Here is a 15271-nt window from a genome sequence, read left to right on the forward strand (position 1 = left end):
GTTCTGAAACATTGACTAAAGATCTATTCGAGCCTTTACAGGAGTTGTTGGCTTATCTTGCCCTTAAAACGATTATATTTATTGCACTGATCTTGGCCTGCAGGGTGAGCAATATCCAGGGCCTTTCAACAAACCTTCTATATACACAGGTATGAGCATAGGATTATATTAAGACTTGTTGCGGCCTACCTTCTCAAGGTAGCCTTAGAATTTCACAGGCGTCAATAACTTGTCCTGCCCTCCTTCTGTAATAACCCTAAGAACTCAGGGGAGGAAAAATTTCAATCTGTCAAGAGAACACTGTTGGAGTACATGTACGGTATCTAGAACTAGTCAGTGCCGGAATACAGTCCTTGTTTATATCCTTGTGAGGTAGCAACATTACCATTGCAAGGTGGATAAACGAGACCATTAGTTTAGCCCACTCTGCTAGCGGTGCTCTGGTTTGAGGGCATCAAGGCTCGTTCCACCAGAACCAATGATGGCACCCTTGCATGCACACTCACTTTTCTTCCCATGACGGTGACTAGCTATCAGGGCCGGACTGGGACTAAAATTCAGCCCTGGCATTTGAAGTTACACAGGCCCACTTGTCACATGGTCACTGTATAATATCTTTGCCTAAAACTGGCCCTGCCTACAAGTGTACAAAGTGGGACCCTAGGCAAAGTTTAAAATGGGGCCCCAAATGCTAACATATTGCACATCACACAAAAGCATTTCTGTTGTATTTACATGCGCTGAGTTCAGGCCGCTAAATGAGTTTGATCGACCATACTGAAGTTGTTCAACGCTTGTTTCCCGGCCTCTTTCCACCGTCTGAGACAGAATGATGGGACAGAACGATCACTAACAGATCACCATACAGTATCATGTTATCAGCAGCACATCTACAGTTTATAGCGGCGATGTGCTGCTGAGAACAATGATTTTTGTTCCGGCAAAAACAATCTGAATTTGCAGCATTTTACTTGTTTAGTAAAATACACCCCATAGTCCTCCATATATTATAATGTGGAGCACAGTCCTCCATATATTAAAATACACTGCTCAGTCCTCCACAGAGCATAATACACTCCTCATAGTGCTCCATATAGTATAATGCACCGCTATAGTCATCCATGTAGTACAATTCACTTCCCATAGCATAATGCACCCCATAGTTCTTCATATAGTATAACTTATTCCCCATAGTCCTCGATACAGTATAATGCAGCCCACATACAGTATAATGCAGCCACCACCCTACAGAGTATAATGCAGCCACCCCAGAGTATAATGTAACCCCCCCATAGAATATAATGCAGCCCCCCATAGAGTATGATGAAATCACCCCTCATAGAATATAAATATAATACAGCCCCCCATAGAATTTAATGTAGCCCCGAATAGAATAGAATACAGCCCACCTCCCCTTAGAATATAATGCAGCCCCATCAGAGTATGATGCAATCATCCCTCATAAAATCTAATACAGCCCCCCATAGAATATAATACAGCCCACCTCCCCATAATACCATAATATATAATGCAGCCCCCCATAGTATATAACACAGCCTCCCCTACAGAATATAATATACCCCCGCAATAGTATATAACACAGCCACATAGTATATAACACGGCCTCCCCCATAGAATATAATATACCCCCTATAGTATATAGCAAAGCCCGCATAGTATATAGCACAACTTGCATAGTATATAGCAGCCTGCATAATATAGCATAGCCCGCGTAGTAGTATACAGCACAGCCCACACAGTGCTATATAGAGCACAGCCCACACAGTGCTATATAGAGCACAGCCCACACAGGGGTATATAGAGCACAGCCCACATCTCATCTCTAGCCCACCAACAACGCCCCCCCCCCCCCCCCCCCCGGATAATGGCCCCACAGTCCAGTTGAAAAAAAAACAAAAAAAAAAAACCTCTCCTCACCTCTCCTTTTGCCCGTGCTGCTCCCTGCTCCTGTCTCGGCGGCTGCAGTCTGCCCAGGACACAGCAGGTGTGCGATGATATGACGTCATCGCGCACCCGCAGTGTACTGTCAGAGGCAGAGCGGGGAATGATGGGAGAGGGAGTGTCAGACGCTCTCTCCTCCATCATTGCATTGAACTATACAGGCATCATAGACGCCGGTATAGTTAAATGCGGCGGCACTGGCGGGGGGAGGAACAGTGCAGCGGCCCACTACTGGCACCGGCCCTTCTGGCATTTCCCAGTAGTGCCCGATGGCCAGTCCGGCCCTGCTAGCTATGGCCTGAAAGAAACGCGGTGCTCTGACCAGTGGCATTAATCTTGCAGCTGATCAGAGCTGCCGGGTGTTTCTCGTGCTGTCACACGGATGACAGCATGGGAAACATCCAGTGTTTGGGGTGCCAAACCCGAACAGTAACACTGACTTCCTAGTGAAGTTGGTGTTCGGGGTCCGTGCCTGAACAGGTGGTTGGTACGGACCCCAAACTTGTCTTTGCTTGTCTTTGTTTTCTTGTGCTCTTAGAAACTCACTAAGATCTTTTGTGTTTTTTTTTTTTTGTTTTTTTTTTTAACTCCCAGATTTCTGATGTACATAACATGGGCTGTCATCCAGAAGACCCATCTCAGAGTTGCTACAACTGGTTACAGTACTGTGGCCGTACAGAACCTTTTAGTTATCCATATTGGTTAGGGCAATAGTCATTGCTGAAGATGGAGATATATGTTGACCTGTTCATCCTGCCACTGCTTGAAGTACAGCTCTGATGGTTTGCACACAATCATGGACAAAATACTTATTTTACCACATTCTTTATACTGGTCATACACTTAGTATGTGTTTAATGCAAAACTTTATACATTTTGTGCACTTTTCAGCCCAATTATATTTTGACTTGTACATGGATTAATCATATGCTCGATCACTCTTCCATCAATGTCTTGGCAAATGGTGTCATCTTTGGCATGGTGGAATGACCTACAACCACTGTTTGTAAATCACTTATGTAAATGTTTTACGCAATTTCCAAGAGGAAATCTTCTATTATGACTACAACTGTGGCATATTCTAGGTGTGCACTAAATTGGTGGTGAAATAATTGCAGGAGCCATGTTTAGTTTCTGCCTTTTTTAATTATAAATCACGCAATAATTATTAATTTAAGATATAATGTGGTATCAGATTTTATTTTTTTGAAAATGTTACTTGTGTGCACTACTACTTTTCACATGGAAATGTACATGAAAGCCTAATGAGCACCAAAAGCTGCAATTTTTGGACTATAAAGCTTTAAGAAGGACTTTACCATTTGTCACTGGGAGTGATGATGCTCCGGGAAGATAAAAGCCATGCTTTTGTATATTCATGTTTTCTTACAACACTAATGATGGTGGTTAAGATCACTCCTATGTACACTTGATGTGCTTATATGTATGGAGTAATGTTGCAAATTTGAGAAAATAAACTTCTTAACCTGTGTTGCTTGACTATTGTTGTAATTTCTGAAATTTGGTTGTTTACTGTTAATTACTCATACCTTATTTTACTGCTGTCAAATTGGGTATAAAATGAGACTCAATATATTGAAATTACCTAATTAAGATGGCTGGGTCATCACCGTAAGAGTGGTGGCCATTATTTATACATACCCCCTGTTTTGACAACGCAAACCATACTAAAGTGACTTCAGAGGTAGTCCACTATGGACTTTTCAATCAGTGCAGGTACTAAAAGATAGTGGGGAACAATGTTTACCTTTTTACATGTATAACTCTAATGAACGCTGCATTTTTGTATGACTGGAAAGATCTAGATATACATCAAAACAAGATGGTACAGCAATATTTTAATAAAGGGGATACTGGTGCCAAGTAACATAGCAGACTTACTCTAGACAGGAAACTCAGTAAGTTGTAACAGCATGCCAGCTGATAAGTAATGTACACCTATGTAGAGGCATATGTATGGAAATTCTCAGCCTCTAAAACATGCATTTCACAAACTTTACAGCTTATAGGGAGGTTTAGTTAATGTCATTAGTGCCTCACTTTAAAGGGGAATTTTTATAAATTTTTTCATGTTAACCTTGACACAGGATGTAATGGTGACTGCAGAAGGGTTACTCATGCTATCCCCACCCATTGTTGCAGAGATACAGTTAGGTCTATATATATATATATATATATATATATATATATATATATATATATATATATATATATATATATATATAGACAGAGACAACATTTTTCTAATTTTGGTTATAGACATTACCACAAAAATTTTTAAACAAAACCATTCAGATGCAGTTGAAGTTCAGACTTTCAGCTTTCATTTGAGGGTATCCACATTAAAATTGGATGAAGGGTTTAGGAGTTTCAGCTCCTTAACATGTGCCACCCTGTTTTTAAAGGGACCAAAAGTAATTGGACAGATTCAATAATTTTAAATGTTCATTTCTAGTACTTGGTTGAAAACCCTTTGTTGGCAATGACTGCCTGAAGTCTTGAACTCATGGACATCACCAGACGCTGTGTTTCCTCCTTTTTGATGCTCTGCCAGGCCTTCACTGCGGTGATTTTCAGTTGCTGTTTGTTTGTGGGCCTTTCTGTCTGAAGTTTAGTCTTTAACAAGTGAAATGCATGCTCAATTGGGTTGAGATCAGGTAACTGACTTGGCCATTCAAGAATATTCCACGTCTTTGCTTTAATAAACTCCTGGGTTGCTTTGGCTTTATGTTTTGGTCATTGTCCATTTGTAGTATGAAACGATGACCAATCAGTTTGGCTGCATTTGGCTGGATCTGAGCACACAGTATGGCTCTGAATACCTCAGAATTAATTCGGCTACTTCTGTCCTGTGTCACGTCATCAATAAACACTAGTGACCCAGTGCCACTGGCAGCCATGCATGCCCAAGCCATCACACTGCCGCCAACGTGTTTTACAGATGATGTGGTATGCTTTGGATCATGAGCTGTACCACGCCTTCGCCATACTTTTCTCTTTCCATCATTCTGGTAGAGGTTGATCTTGGTTTCATCTGTCCAAAGAATGTTCTTCCAGAACGGTGCTGGTTTTTTTAGATGTTTTTTAGCAACGTCCAGTCTAGCCTTTTTATTCTTGATGCTTATGAGTGGCTTGCACCGTGCAGTGAACCCTCTGTATTTACTTTCATGCAGTCTTCTCATTATGGTAGATTTGGATATTGATAGGCCGACCTCCTGGAGAGTGCTGTTCACTTGGTTGGCTGTTGTGAAGGGGTTTCTCTTCACCATGGAGATTATTCTGCGATCATCCACCACTGTTGTCTTCCGTGGGCGCCCAGGTCTTTTTGCATTGATGAGTTCAGGAGTGCTTTCTTTCTCAGGATGTACCAAGCTGTAGATTTTGCCACTCCTAATATTGTAGCAATTTCTCGGATGGGTTTTTTGTTTTCGCAGCTTTAAGGCTATGTGCACACGTTCAGGATTTCTTGCAGAAATTTCCTGAGCAAAACAGGACATTTTCTGCAAGAAATCTACATGCGTTTTTCTTGCGTCTTTACCGCGTTTTTGGTGCGGTTTTTTTTGCAGATTTTTCCAGAGGTTCCCAATGCAATAATATAGTGGGAAATCAGCAAAATTAATGAACATGCTGCGTTTTTTTACCGCGATGCGTTTTTCATAGAAAAAACACATTATGTGCACAAAAATTGCGGAATGCATTCTAAATGGGCTGCATAATGTATGCGGTTTTATAGAGAAAAAAAACGCGAAAGGCTGTGTGCACACGTTGCAGATACGGATGGCTTGTTTCACCTGCATGGAGAGCTCCTTTGACCACATGTCTACTTCATAGCAAAACCTTCCAAATGCAAGCACCACACCTCAAATCAACTCCAGGCCTTTTATCTGCTTAATTGAGAGACATAATGAAGGGATGGTCCACACCTGTCCATGAAATAGCCTTGGAGTCAATTGTCCAATTACTTTTGGTCCCTTTAAAAACAGGGTGGCACATGTTAAGGAGCGGAAGCTCCTAAACCCTTCATCCAATTTTAATGTGGATACCCTCAAATGAAAGCTGAAAGTCTGAACTTCAACTGCATCTGAATTGTTTTGTTTAAAATTCATTGTGGTAATGTCTATAACCAATATTAGAAAAATGTTGTCTCTGTCCAAAAATATATGGACCTAACTATAATGTCAAAAAAAAGTATTTGGTGCCTAATGAGTTAATGTAAAGTGGACCTATTTTACATCGCTTTTACTGAGGGCATGTACTTATGAGTTGCTATCTGATAACTTAAATCCAAATGGGTGCTAACACATTACATGCCAAATACACTGCTCAAAAAAAATAAAGGACACTAAAATACCACATTCTAGATATCACTGAATGAAATATTCCAGTCGCTAATCTTTATTCATTACATAGTGGAATTCATTGAGAACAAGAAAACATTAAACCGATCAATGTAAAATCACATTACCTCTGGCCACCACATGGAGGGCTGTGCGGTCCTCCAAAGAAATGCCTCCCCACACCATTACTGACCCACTGCCAAACTGGTCATGCTGAAGGATGTTGCAGGCAGCAGAATGATCTCCACGGCGTCTTGTCACATGTCCTCAGTGTGAACCTGCTCTCATCTGTGAAGAGCACAGGATGCCAATGTCAAATCTGCAAATCTTGGTGTTCTTTAGCAAATGCCAACTGGCCTGCATGTTGCTGGGCTGTAAGCACAACATCCACTTGTGGATGTAGGGCCCTCATATCACCCTTATGGAGTCGGTTTCTGACAGTTTGAGCAGACACATGGATGTTAGTGGCCTGCTGAAGGTCATTTTGCAGGGCTCTGGCAAGGCTCCTACTTACACGAAGGAGGTAGCGGTCCTGCTGCTGGGTTGTTGTCCTCTTGAGGCCCCCTCCATGTCTGCTGGTATCTGCTCTATGCTCTGGACACCGCTGACACAAATACCCTTCTTGCCATAGCTCGCATTGATGTGCCATCCTGGATGAGCTGCACTACCAGAGTAACATCTGTTGGCTGTAGACATTGCCTCATGATAGTAAGCCTATAGGGGTGAGGGCATTTGCACTACTAAGCATAATTTCCTTGTCTTGAGGAATTTCCACTGAAGCTGGATCAGCCTGTAATTTGATTTTCCACTTGACTTTAAGTATCATTCCAAAAACAGACCCCCCCCCCCCCATGGGATATTCATTTTTGATTTACAATGATAATTTTTTGTTCTATATGCATTCCACTATGTAAAACATTTGCTACTGGAATGTCATTCAGTGATATCTAAGATGTGGTATTTTAGGGTTCCCTTTATCTTTTTGAGCAGTGTACTTTAATTGCTAATACTTCAACACCAGAGGTGTTAATTGAAAGAGAAATTCTGCCCTGCAGCCACTATTGGGCTGGCTTCACACATCAGTGACTCCGGTACGTGTAGTGACAGTTTTCCCATGTATCAGACACTGACACACGTAGACCAATTCAAATGAATGAGTCTATGCACATGTCAGCGTGTTTTGACGGACTGTGTGCAAAACACGCAGACATGTCCGTTTTTACCCGGACATGCGGGCTGCAAAACGTGCCACACGTGCACTGCACACTGAGAACAGTGTACACTGTCCTCCGTGTGCACGGACAGCCGCGGGGGAAGCGGTGCTACTGTAAGCGCTGTTCCCCTGCCCGAGGTGCTGAAGCTGGCTGTCATCCCTTCTCCCCTGCTCAGCAGGGGAGAATGAATGAAAGGAAAAAGACGTGAGGTCCCCCTAATTAATTAACCAACAAGACAAAACACACAGGTGTGGGCTGCTATTCTCAGGCTGGTAAGGGCCCCCCAGCCTAAAAACGGCAACCTGCAGCTGCCCAGAAAAGGCGCAACTATTAGATGCGCCAATTCTGGAGCTTTGCCCTGTTCTTCCCACTTGCCCTGTAGCAGTGGCAAGTGGGGTAATGAGGGGTTAATGTCACCTTCCTATTGTAAGATGACATTAGGCCGGCTTGATAATGGAGGTGTCAATAAGACACCTCTCCATTACTTATCCTATGTTAAATGTAGTTATGGGGGGGGCCCATATCCAACTATGGCCCCATAGCAGCCCGCACCTGTGAGTTTTGTCTGGTTGGTTAGTAAACTAGGGGGGACCACACGTGTGCCGCATATAGTACACACAGGGACATCGGTACCGTGTTTACTGGTACTGGAAATATCAGGACGTGTGAAACCGGCCTTACACGGCAGGGCCGGACTGGCCATCGGGCAGTTCTGGCAAATGCCAGAAAGGCTGGTGGCAGTAGTGGGCCGCTCGAGTGTGCCGCTGTCGGCACACTCCCTGCCCCGCATTCAACTATATCGGCGTCATAGACGCCGGTACAGTTGAATACAATGATGGAGGAGAGAGCGTCTGCTGACGCTCCCTCTCCCATCATTCCCCGCTCTGCCTCGCGCTGACACTGCAGGTGTGCGATGACGTCATATCATCGCGCACCTGCTGTGTGACCGGGCAGACTGCAGCTGCTGAGACCGGAGCCAGGAGCAGCGTGGGGCACGAGGAGAGGTGAGGAGAGTGTTTTGGTTTTTTTTTATTATTATTATATATCAATGACTGAGTGATAACTGGATTGTGGGGCTATTGGGGGGGGGGGCTGCATTACATTCTATGGTGGCTGTGCTGCATTACACTGTATGGTGGCTGTGCTGCATTACATTGTATGGTGGCTGTGCTGCATTACATTCTATAGGGGCTGGGCTGCATTACACTCTATGGGGGCTGGGCTGCATTACACTCTATGGGGGCTGGGCTGCATTACACTCTATGGGGGCTGGGCTGCATTACATTCTATGGGCACTGAGCTGTAATGCTGGATACAGCAGTAATTATATGTTATATAGTCATGTTACACTCCCCTCACTTCTTGTAACCTACAAGTGTACAAAGATGTGACAAGTGGGCCTGTGTGACTTCAAATGCCAGGGCTGAATTTTAGTCCCAGTCCGGCCCTGTTACACGGTGTCCAGTACAACATGAAAAACTTTGACATCTTTCTACAACTAGGAGGCAAACTATAACTCCTTAAAACGTGATAAGGGGTTTAGTATTGGACTAGTGAACAGGTTAGAGGGGTGCAAAATACTTGACTTGACCTACGAGCAGACATCTCATGCGATACAACTCTTCCTTTTAGAATTTTGTTTGTGTATAAAATAAGCTAAGGGTACCGTCACACAGTGCAATTTTGATCGCTACGACGGCACGATCCGTGACGTCGCAGCGATCGTATGATTATCGCTCCAGCGTCGTAGACTGCGGTCACACGTTGCAATCACGGCGCTGGAGCGATGCCGAAGTCCCCGGGTAACCAGGGTAAACATCGGGTTACTAAGCGCAGGGCCGCGCTTAGTAACCCGATGTTTACCCTGGTTACCAGCGTAAAAGTAAAAAAAAAAAAAAACGTACATGCTCACCATCTGATGTCCGTCCGGTCCCTTGCCGTCCGCTTCCTGCTCTGACAGATCCGGCCGTACAGTGAGAGCAGAGTGCAGCAGTGACGTCACCGCTGTGATCTGCTCTCACTTTCCGGCCGGCAGACAGTCAGAGCGGGAAGCGGACGGCAAGGGACCGGACGGACATCAGATGGTGAGCATGTACGGTTTTTTTTTTTTTACTTTTACGCTGGTAACCACGGTAAACATCGGGTTACTAAGCGCGGCCCTGCGCTTAGTTACCCGATGTTTACCCTGGTTACCAGCGAACGCATCGCTGGATCGCTGTCACACACAACGATCCAGCGATGTCAGCGGGTGATCAAGCGACGAAAGAAAGTTCCATACGATCTGCTACGACGTACAATTCTCAGCAGGATCCCTGATCGCTGCTGCGTGTCAGACACTGCGATATCGTAACGATATCGCTAGAACGTCACGAATCGTACCGTCGTAGCGATCAAAATTGCACTGTGTGACGGTACCCTAAGGCTGCACTGATGCATTACGCAATATTTTGTATTGGCAGAAATCCAGGTTCCTGACTTGTGGATTTTTGCCATCTTTTCTAGGTTGAATTGTCAGGACTGCTGACATTGTTAAGCGCTGTGCAGACTTATCAACCAAAGTTTCTAGGATTCAGTTTGGCTGGTGAGAATGGAAATTGTGTGCCTATGTATTATTGAACTTGCTGAAAAGAGACCTGGAGCACGTGTTTAACTTACAGGCTTCATATATATAGGTGTTTTCATGTGTAAATGTAGGTATTTCTAACAGGTAAATAGGGGAACCTATTATAAAGTGAAGTAAACTGTGTTGTATTGACCTAGTTTAGTCACACCCCTCAAGTTTTTTGGGTTTTCAAGCCTGCAATTCTCATTGAAGACATTAATCCCCTTCCTTATTCTAAAATGTCCTCAAATAATTGGCTGATTTAGGGACAATCTTCCAAACTGCAATGTCCTTGCCTGTAACTCACTTTTGATGCAAATCAATGACTGCAAGGGGAGGTAACCATCTACTATATAATTGTCTAAGGGGTACTTCCGTCTTTCTGTCTGTCCTTCTGTCTGTCGGCAACTTCCGTCACGGAAATCCCGCGTCGCTGATTGGTCTCGCCAGCTGCGTGTCCTGGCTGCCGCGACCAATCAGCGACGGGCACAGTCCGGTCGAGAATTAGTCCCTCCCTACCCCCCTGCAGTCAATGCCCGGCACCCGCATACTCCCCTCCAGTCAGCACTCACACAGGGTTAATGCCACCGTTACGGACCGCGTTATGCCGCGGGTAACGCACTCCGTTAACGCTGCTATTAACCCTGTGTCCCCAACTTTTTACAATTGATGCTGCCTATGCAGCATCAATAGTAAAAAGATGTAATGTTAAAAATAATTAAAAAAAAACACAAACCTGCTATACTCACCTTCCGTAGTCCGCCTAGGCGCGTGCGGCTGCTGCCAGCTTCTGTTCCCAGAGATGCATTGTGAAATTACCCAGAAGACTTAGCGGTCTCGTGAGACCGCTAAGTCATCTGGGTAATTTCGCAATGCATCCTGGGAACGGAAGATGGCGGCAGCCACGCATGCATCGACACAGCTTCGCTGGATCCCGGCGGGTGAGTATATAACTTTTTTATTTTAATTATTTTTTTTTAACAGGGATATGGTGCCCACACTGCTATATACTATGTGGGCTGTGTTATATACCGCGTGGCTGCTATATAGTATCTAACACTGGCCAGGTAGTATGTGGGCTGTTATATACTGCGTGGGCTGTGCTGTATATTACGTGGCCAGTGTTATATACTGTTTGGGCTGTGTTATATACTGCGTGGCCTGTATTAACGCATCGGGTATTCTGCAATATGTATGTATATAGCAGCCACATATTATATAGCACAGGCCACGTAGTATTTGCTATATACTACATGGCTCCTATATACTACGTGGCCTGTGCTATATACTATGTGGCTGCTATATACATACATATTCTAGAATACCCGATGCGTTAGAATCGGGCCACCATCTAGTAATTAACAGAAGAAAACAATGATTCCAAGCATTGACCCCTTTTACAGCAACCAGTCTGCCGTTACAATTGAATCAGCATGACAGCTATCCACTGCATCGTCCTTGTTAACACTTCTGCTGAATTAATGAGACGATCACTGAACTGAGTGATCTTCCAAGTTAGACTTAATGCAAATTGCCGCAATAAAAACTAAAGCAGCAACCTTTGTGAAAACCAAAATTTGTGTCAGTGTTAAAACTTTGACCACAACTGTAGTCTCTAAAATTAGGCAAAAAGGAAACCGCTTGGCATCACTGTCTTCCTCACATAAATGTAAGATAATATACACAAGTGTAGTCCATACATGTAGCTAGCTGACGTGAAATCAGTGGTGCTCTGTTGTTTTGTAAAAAGTCACAAGGAGTAGAAGTGAAGATGATTGCACAAGCCTCGTCATGGAAAAATCATCTTTATTATTTTCTAGTAAGCAATAAAATCCGTTGAGTATAGGCAAACTGCAGGCTATGACCATTTTGTGTCTACTGACACGTCTTTGGGCCCAAGAGGTGGGGGTGGTTACCCTAAATTTAGTGCAAGTGACCAGCCATTAAGAGTGTTTTAAAGGAACCAGTCAGGTGATTCAAGCTGCTAAAACCACGGGCAGCATGAATAGCAGCCAATCTGTATGATTCCAGCCAAGTACACACTTTGAACATAAGGCCAAAGCTGAGAGTTGTCTGGCAAAACTCCCTGGCGGCGTCTCTCAACACAGCAGCAGGTGATTTATAGGTATCTCCAATGAATGTACATGGGGAGAGACCTGTCAATCACCTAGTGCAGGACTGGGAAGATATTTAAAGTATATTTTTCCTCTGAAACACTGGAGGTTTTTGGAAAATGATATACCTGGCTGCAATTGTGCAGTTGTAAGGATGGTGGACTGTTCTGCTGCATTCCTAACCTGAAGACAACAGTCGCTCCATGTGTACAGTGTCATGTGGTTTTACATGTAATGTGATTAGTGATGTGTCTTTTATATTGTGTGATGGTAATGTAAAGTGTTAATGTACAATGCGAGTAGTGCATATTTTAGGGTAATCATAGGATTAGACTTGGGAGAGTATAAGTACTCTTCATATAGTTAAGTGGCCTAGCAACAGTATAGGTCATAAGAGAAGGACAATAGGTTTAGTCTTTAGGATAAGATATAGTTAATGTATAGAATTAGCCCAGTGGGTGGGGACCAGTGTAAAGGCCCCGTCACACATAGCGACGCTGCAGCGATACAGACAACGATGCCGATCGCTGCAGCGTCACTGTTTAGTCGCTGGAGAGCTGTCACACAGACCGCTCTCCAGCGACCAACGATGCCGAGGTCCCCGGGTAACCATCGGGTTGCTAAGCGCAGGGCCGCGCTTAGTAACCCGATGTTTACCCTGGTTACCAGTGTAAAATGTAAAATAACAAACAGTACATACTCACCTTCGCGTCCGCTTCCTGCACTGACAGACTGAGCGCCGGCCCTAACAGCAGAGCGGTGACGTCACCGCTGTGCTGTACTTTCACTTCACGGCCGGCAGTCAGTCAGTGCGGGAAGCAGACGGCAAGGGACCTGACGGACACCGGAATGTGAGTATGTAGTGTTTGGGTTTTTTTTACATTTACGATGGTAACCAGGGTAAACATCGGGTTACTAAGCGCGGCCCTGCGCTTAGTAACCCGATGTTTACCCTGGTTACCAGTGAAGACATCGCTGAATCCGTGTCACACACACCGATTCAGCGATGTCAGCGGGACCTCAACGACCAAAAAAAGGTCCAGGCCATTCCGACACGACCAGCGATCTCACAGCAGGGGCCGGGTCGCTGGTACGTGTCAAACATAGCGAGATCGCTACTGAGGTCGCTGTTGCGTCACAAAACTTGTGACTCAGCAGCGATCTCGCTATGTGAGACGGGGCCTTTAGTGAAAAGCAGACAATTCCCAAAAGGGACTCAGATCTGGAAGTACCATGACAAGGTCAAAATCAAGCACAGTGGGCTGCTAGGGCCAGCATGTACCAGTCGTTTAAAGCAGTGGGAAGCCATACTGGAATCCCGGATACTCCTGTCACATCCGGAGCCCAAGGTCTGACATAGGGAAATCAGGGCACATCGTGTTCTCTGGCGTACGGTGGAAGATGGACAGGGAGCCATGTAGTGGATCCTGGGTGCACTGCTGAAGTGGACAGGATATCCCTGAGGCTGACAGTCATTGGGCTTGGGGATAGTCTAGGACGTACAAGTTGTAGGGCTGAAGATGTTTTGTACTGACGACGTAAGAAATATGCCCTATCACACGTTACAACCTGATGAACTTGAACTGACCAGTAAACGTTTGCTTGTTGCAATGAACTTGGTGTCCGCTGAATTGTGCGCGGTGACTAATGAGGATGGAGGCCTGCAGAGAGCAGAGGCATGCGGCCTACAATTGAGTGTGATGCACCCCACTCCTGACAGCATACTGGGACACTGTGTCCCTGTAAAGTGTCAGAGCGTAACCGGACAGCAGCTCGGTCATGGAACGCTTTTGGCAACTTTACACAGTCAGGCTGCTATTCATATAGCACACCATTTGGGCATCATGACTCGCCTGACAGGTTCCCTTTACCGCATGAACATTCGAGTACGCTTAAGGCCGGCGTCACACTGGCGTATTGCATCCGATGCGAGATCATCGGATGCGATATGCTAATGACACTCGGCTCCTGCTCGCAGCAGAGCAGGAGCCGAGTGTCATGCGTCTGTGCTCCGATTCTCTCGCACAGGGAGGATCGGAGCACAGCTGCGGAGGAGGCGGACAAATTAATTTCTCCATCTCCTCCATTGCTGGGGTCCGCTTATAACGCACATCACTCGGATGATATCCAAGTGATGTGCACTGTCTCACTCGCACCCATAGGCTTATATGGGTGCGAGTGAGCCGAGAGTTTTCCTCGGTCCGAGACAATCGCAGCATGCTGCGATTGTCTCAGACCGAGGAAAACGGCTGACAAAAAGTCGGCTGGTGGGAGCTGCCCCATAGCTGAACATTGGTCAGAGTGCAATGCGATTTTTTTTTTTTATCGCATTGCACTCAGCCATTTAAAACGCCAGTGTGACGCCAGCCTTATACTAAAAATACTTTTCCTAACAAGATGAGCACTTCTTATCTAAGCCTAACTCTACTCCCAAATCAGCTTAAAGAAGCCCTTCAAATAACTTTTTTTTCCCTAAACCTGTATAAATGTTGGTGTACTGTACTGTCAGTGTGTTAATATAATCACCAATTGCTGTCTTCTCCGGTATCCAGTGCCGCTCCTCTTCTGAGTCACGTGATGGCAATAGAGACTCTCCGGCTCACACTGTGCTCTATGTATGAGACGGAAGTCTCTTTTACACATACAGCGCAGTCTAAGGAGCAGGGACGTATTGGCCCACCGGAGAACCGGATGAATCTCCGGTGGGCCCAGGCACTGACACTTGCTGGCATATTGGCCAGCAGCTGCCTAGGGCTCCCACTGCTCCAGGGGCCCCCCAGCCAGTGGCGTATCGCTAATAGCGGCACACCCAGATGCTATGAGGCCCCTGAGTCAAGGGGGGTCCTCCCGGTGCCAGAGAGCAGCAGCTGGAGACAGGAGCCTGAGTATATTAACATATGGACACAGCACAAAATATATATTTACACAGGTTTAGGGGAAAATGTTAATGGCATAATTACAGTGCCTCTTTAAGATATCTGTACTACATAACATCCTGTCCTTTTTTCCCCTAGTGTTACT

General features: G+C 45.1%; 1 protein-coding gene across 2 annotated transcripts in view; it reads left to right on the plus strand.

Annotated features, from left to right (window-relative positions):
- The window catches only part of LOC143776308 (oocyte-specific histone RNA stem-loop-binding protein 2-like), a 47573-nt gene extending 44120 nt beyond the window's left edge, over window positions 1-3453 (plus strand). For both annotated transcript variants that reach the window (XM_077265549.1, XM_077265550.1), the window contains one exon: window positions 2557-3453. In XM_077265549.1, the coding sequence (XP_077121664.1) occupies window positions 2557-2676 (120 nt within the window). In that variant the 3' untranslated portion in view covers window positions 2677-3453. The remainder of the gene's footprint in view (window positions 1-2556) is intronic.
- Window positions 3454-15271: the final 11818 nt, after the last annotated feature.

This window comes from Ranitomeya variabilis, chromosome 5, assembly GCF_051348905.1.
Source record: "Ranitomeya variabilis isolate aRanVar5 chromosome 5, aRanVar5.hap1, whole genome shotgun sequence".
In the NCBI taxonomy this organism is placed as follows: Eukaryota; Metazoa; Chordata; class Amphibia; order Anura; family Dendrobatidae; genus Ranitomeya; species Ranitomeya variabilis.